Source organism: Curcuma longa, chromosome 2 (assembly GCF_044706935.1).
Source record: "Curcuma longa cultivar G26 ecotype Majalengka, Jawa Barat chromosome 2, ITB_CL_G26_1.1, whole genome shotgun sequence".
In the NCBI taxonomy this organism is placed as follows: domain Eukaryota; kingdom Viridiplantae; phylum Streptophyta; class Magnoliopsida; order Zingiberales; family Zingiberaceae; genus Curcuma; species Curcuma longa.
The window spans coordinates 11,277,683-11,283,977 of NC_133862.1; the positions used below are offsets into that span (position 1 = coordinate 11,277,683).

Sequence of the window (6,295 nt, forward strand, 5' to 3'; positions counted from 1 at the left end):
TATATATATATATAGATTTGATATACTGCGCGGCGAAAAAAACCCGATCCCGTGCGCGATCAATCCACGCCGTCCACGCCCGATCGCGATCAGCCCACACCGTCCAAAAATCGCGATTGCACAGCGTTTCTCCTCGGACCTTCGCCGCTTCCCGGCGTCCGTTCATCGCCGTCCGACCACCGATTGCCGCCGGACCGGACCCGTTGGAATCACAACTCACCGGCGGTCCGGCGGGTGCCGGAGTCCGGCCCCGATTCGGCCGGAATCTGGCCGAAATCGGCCAATAGACACTGTTGGCCCATTTCGGCCAGAATTCGGCCGGATTCCAGCCAAATCGACCACCAGCGCGTCTGCTCTGTTTCGGCCGGAATACCGGCCGGATTCCGGCCCAATCCGGCCGGAATCCGGTGCCGATGTGTGCGCCGTCGAGTTGCGCTTCCAACGAGCCCGGGATGGTGGCGTATATATATATATATATATATATATATATATATATATATATATATATATATATATATATATATATATAGTCCTGCTACCCTGCACGCCTCCTCGTCTGCGACTCGTGCGCACCATCCCGCTCCCGCCGCCTCGTCCGGCCACCGTCGGCCGCCGCATCACGCCCGATAGAAGCGCCAGTCGCCGGCGCACCGCCCGGCACCGGATTCCGATCGGATAGTGGTCGGAATCCGACGAATTCGGTCGGAAATGACAGAATCCTACTGGCAGCCACTGTTGGTCGAATCGCGGTCGATTTCCGACCAAATCGCGACCGGAGACAGACCGTGATTTGGCCGGAAACTGACCGTGATTCGGCCAACAGTGGCTATCAGCGGGATTCAGCGATTTTCGACCGAATTCGTCGGATTCTGGCCACTATTCGGCCGGAATCCAGTGCCGGGCGGTGCGCTAGCGACTGGCGCTTCCATCGGGCGTGATGCGGCAGTCGGCGGTGGCCGAACGACGAAGCAGGAGCGTCGGCAGCGGCGATGGGTCGGATGGTGCGCATGGGGAATGCAGGATAAGGACCGCAGGTAGCATTTTTGTATATATATATATATATATATATAATTTTGTTAACAAATCCAATAAATATAATCTAGAACAAAATACGGTTTTAAATCTTTTAAAATAGAAATTAAGAAAAAATCTTATGAGAAAAATTAATTATTATATTTAATTTATTGTTTTTTATTAGATTTGTTTATTATTTAACAATTAGAGTAAAAAATCTAACACTTATTAGTTTTTATCCATCAATAATTTAATAACATCCACTTATCTTCTTCAATATTGTAAAGCAGTTTAGGAAGGATTTCATATACGGTCCCAAGAAAGATCATGAAATTTAACTTTTATTTCATTTTATTAAAATTTAATTTTTTTTATTAATGTAGATTAGAGCAGTTTGGAATCAATTGAATTACATTCATTTGATACATGTGAATCATGCTTTAATGGTAAGGTAATTAAGTTACCTTTTACTAGAAAAGAGAACTAGTGGAAGAGTTACTTGGCTTTATACATACTGATGTGTCTGGTCCAATGTTAACTCAAATACGAGGAGGTTATAACTACTTCATTACCCTTTATCGATGATCGTTCATGATTGGGGTAATTGTATTTAATGAAATACAAATCTAAGATCTTTGAATGGTTCAAAGAATTCATAATTGAAGTGGAGAAACAACTTGACAAGAGTATTAACACACTTTGATCTGATGGAGGTGGTGAATACTTAAGTCAAGAGTTTTAGATTATCTTAGAGACAATGGGATATTGTCTCACAGGACTCCGCCATGTACACTCGAGCGTAACGGGGTATTGAGAGGCGAAACCGAACCTTATTGGGCATGGTGAGGTTAATGATAATCATGCAAATTTTACCAGAACATTTTAGGCAGCGCACTTGAGACAAATATCGTTTACTTGTTAAACAAAGTCTCGACCAAGGTAATCTCTGCTATTCCATATGAGATATGGAGTAGTAAAACCTTGCTTATCTTATTTGAAGATACGAGGTTGTCCTATTTACGTGAAGAGGATTGCATCAGATCAGTTAGAGGCTAAATCTGATAAATGTCTATTGGATATCCTAAGGAAACGAGGGATTACCAATTTTATTCTCTCGTAAAACAAAAGCGTTTGTTTCACGTCATATCGTATTCCTGAAAGAGGTTCTCTTGCAGGAATCAATGGGAGCAGAGTTAGAATTTCATAAAGTTCAAAAGACTAAAATAGACACGAGACACCTAGTCAAGAACCACAACTGATTACTCATAGTGATGAGTCATCGGCTGAACCTTTGGAGACACAACCTCTTCATAGATCAAGTAGGACATGTATTATTCCAGAGAAATATGAATTTCTCATAAGTGAATCAGATGACGTGTTACTCATCAAGCACGAGGAAACTACTGATTACAAAGAAGTTCTGAAAAGTTCAGAAAGGGATAAATGGTTAACAACCATGAAGTCAGAAATAGATTTCATTAAAGCCAAGTCTGAAACTTGGTGGAATATTCATTTTGATGAGGCAATCAAATAGTTTGATTTCTCACAAAATTTGACGAACTCTTTGTATATAAAGAGGTTAGTGGGAGTGCGATTGTATTCCTAAAATTATATGTTGATAACATATTAATAAAAGGAAATGATATGTCTGTTCTGCAGTCAAACGATGGTTAGTAAAATGTTCTTCATGAAAGACATGAGAGAAGCGACCTAAATCTCTGCGATTAAGATCTATAGAGATAGATCGAAAGGTTGTTTGGTCTTTCGTAGTCTATATAAATAGACAATATGCTAAAAGGGGCTTAGCATGCTTGAATCCGAGAAAGATTCACTTTTCGAAGTCTACGTGTCCACATATAAGAGACGAGAGGATTTACATGAGTATGTTTCCTTATGCTTCGGTAATTGGATCAATCATGTATGTTATGATGTGTACGAGGTCCGATGTATCGTATGCTCTGAATGTCATGAGCAAATACCGATCAGATCCAGGAATGGATCATTAGGTGACTGTCAAGATAATTCTTAAAGTACTTGCAAGGAAATAAGAATTTGATCTTGGTACATAGAGAAGATGATATAGTTACACGGGGGTATACTGATGCTAGCTACCAGATAGATCAGAATGATTCTGAGTCTCAGTCTGGGTACATATTCATTTAAATTATGATGTAATAAGTTGAAAGTGTTTCAAATAAGATACAATTGCAGCTTGTGAAGCAGTAAACGAATCGATTTGGATTAAGTACAAGTAACTTAAATCCACATGATAAGAAAGTAACTTGGGCTAGGTGTGACGTAGTCAACCTAGTGGGGACTAATATCAAAATAAATAAAAATATATGAAGTGATTATGTTTATTATCTAGGCATTGGGAATGGTTCTTGAGCATTTGATTCTGATATAGTGCAAACTAACATTTTGGTATTTTAAGTAGATAATCAAAGTAAATAATTTATCATTGATTGGTAGAGTATGACAAAACTAGCCAATAAATGCCCCTTATTAGCCTTAGGTTCTATAGGAAATGGACTTATATATTTCTAACCGTTCATATCGATAAAGCATATAGAAAAGTTATTAACAAAAGACAAAAAAAATTATTGAAAATTGATGATTGTGATTTAGGTAGCAATGAATAGGAGATAAGCTGAAGTGCATGTTTTTTAAATGTCAGTATAGTAAATACATATGAGAGCATATCAATCGTGAACTAAGGAAAGAGAAAATCTCTAACAATTTGCAGAAGAAAAGTACGGATGACTCATAATTAAGCTGTCTTTGAGTATATTTCTATATCAAAAATTTATGTTATTTGTAAAATTAAAACTCACATATATCTTGACTTCTAAACTTTCTGTTTGTCTAATCGACTTATCAACTCGATCGATTCATTAATTTTCCATTTATTACAGTAATAATTAATTATTACTATTTATTAATCGATTATTAATAAGTTAGTCACAAAAACTGTTGCAAATTTAAGATGAAAAAAATTTATCACAAAAATCCATCCCTAAAATCCTATTTTTATTTGGAGTGTCTTTTTGTTTATTACACTTTATGTGTGTTATTCATATTTTTCATTTTGAATTAACTTTTTATAGACGCGTACATGATTTAAGTTTCCTATTTTTTCACATATTTTCTCTAAATATTTAGGTTATATTTTTTTTACATATTTTCTCTAAATATATAAGTTATATTTTTTACTTTATTCGATATTTACTTTTTTTACAAAAGGTGAAATTCATCACCTCAGCGGTTCTACACGATCGGTTCCACGATCATCTGCGAGGAGATAAATCAAGAAATTACAGTTGGTCACAACGAAGGAATGTATTGCTCGACTTCGCTGAAGATTCGAACCCTTATCTTCTTTTGCTGGTCACAACGAAGGAGTGTATTGTTCGACTTCGTTGAGATTCGAATCTTTATCTTTTTTGCAACTCTATTTCGTCATAACAACTTAGCTATGCCTCGAAATTCGATATTTACATTAGATGAGAAAGTTGTCTATATCTTTATAATTGATCGGACTAAATTTGATTATCTAAAATATAAAAAATATATATAATTTGAAGATGAAAATGTTTAAGATTTGTAATTTTAGTTAGCATTTAAATTATTTTATTTTTTTAACTGTTCAAATATTAAAATCAAACTCTATGTGTGGCTAAGTTGCAGATAAGATCCCCACTTCAGCCACGTGCAAAAATATATGGGTTCCATAATAAAATAATACTTTTTTTACATTTACATCGTGACCAATTATAATTTTTTGATATACCTTTTCACATATAATTGTGAGACTGATCGTCTGAGACCGCACAATTTACAGATTCCATCTTTTTACAAAAGAAATATACGGGCCCCATTTATTTATTTTCCTTGAATCCTGGATCCGAATCCGATCACCGGCCAATCCGTAAATTGTCGTCTAGATTTACACACGATTTTGCAACTCAGCGAGTCAATACAATGGACGGTCGAAATCGATCGATCATGTGGAAAATATCATAGGGATGAGTAACTAACAATTAAGTTGACGGATCCGCTGCAATTTAAATTCGATTGCTCATAGTTCTCCACGAATAAAGTATTTGGAAATTTAAGCACGATTATGATATGTTGTCCACCATACAAGGTGGATGAGTTGGTAGGATAATTAAGTATTTGAAAATTTAAGCACGATATGATTATGGTTTATTGTCCACCAAACAACGTGGATGAGTTGGTAGAATAACGTTCTTACTGTATTATTCTGGCCGGGCATGCATCCGGAATAATATATAGTTGATCACAGCCGGCCACTCAAAAGAGACGTACGCGCAGGTTATAATATGACTTATTGTCCATCCACGTTAATTTAAGCACGATTATGGCGCGTTGTCCATTAAATAACGTGGATGAGTTGGCAGGATAACGTTCCCATACAAATTAGGTACGTGTAGTGTCGTTTTTGAGTTTTAAATCCCGTAAATTTGCCGCCTCCTCGTGTATAAATAGATGGGTCTTGCACGATAGTAATCAAGCAATCACTTGACTGAATTAAGTGAGTGATCATATCCATAGCTTAACCATGGCTGCCTTCGTCATGCTCTCTGCTGTCCTCCTCGGCCTCCTCCTGCCTTTCTCCATGGTGCACGCTGAAAAATACTCTCATTAGTGGCGAGACGCTGGAAACCGGCAAATTCCTCACCGAAGGCGAGTTTACCTTCATCATGAAGTCCGACTGCAACTTGACGTTGTACCACAACGACAAGTCCATATGGTCCTCCAACACAGCCGACCTAGCCACAAACTGCTCCGCCCTTTTGCTGGACAACGGACGCTTCCTCATCAGAGGTTTGAATGAAAACGGCATACCCATAGTCATTTGGGACATCCCCATCAACGGTCCTGAGGGCAAGTACATCCTCGCCGTGCAGGGCGACGGCCACGTCATCATCTACGGCCCCGATAGATGGACCATCCCTGAGGAACCCAAGAACAGGAAGAAGATCGCCATGGTGACTAAAACTTAGTTGGCTTCACCATGAACCATGCATGGATCGCTAGCTAGTTATTAAATAAATAAAATGAAGCGAGGCATAAATATAATATAACTAGCTACATGCATGGTGCGTACGTAGCCTCGTTGGTATGTTGTGTGTACTGTTAAGTTGTGTGAATCCATCACCTAAGTTATCTACTTTTGCTCTGCTCTTTTTTTTTTTAAGTTGAATTCCGTTGAAAAAAGAAAAACAATTAATTTAATTAAAGAAATCTAATAGTTAGC

General features: G+C 38.0%; 1 protein-coding gene across 1 annotated transcript in view; it reads left to right on the forward strand.

The window, feature by feature from the left end:
- Positions 1 to 5,738: 5,738 nt before the first annotated feature.
- LOC141821609 (ribosome biogenesis protein NOP53-like) overlaps positions 5,739 to 6,295 on the forward strand; it is a 3,357-nt gene continuing 2,800 nt past the window's right edge. The window contains exon 1 of the mRNA XM_074708982.1: positions 5,739 to 6,026. Within this exon, the coding sequence (XP_074565083.1) occupies positions 5,739 to 6,026 (288 nt within the window). The remainder of the gene's footprint in view (positions 6,027 to 6,295) is intronic.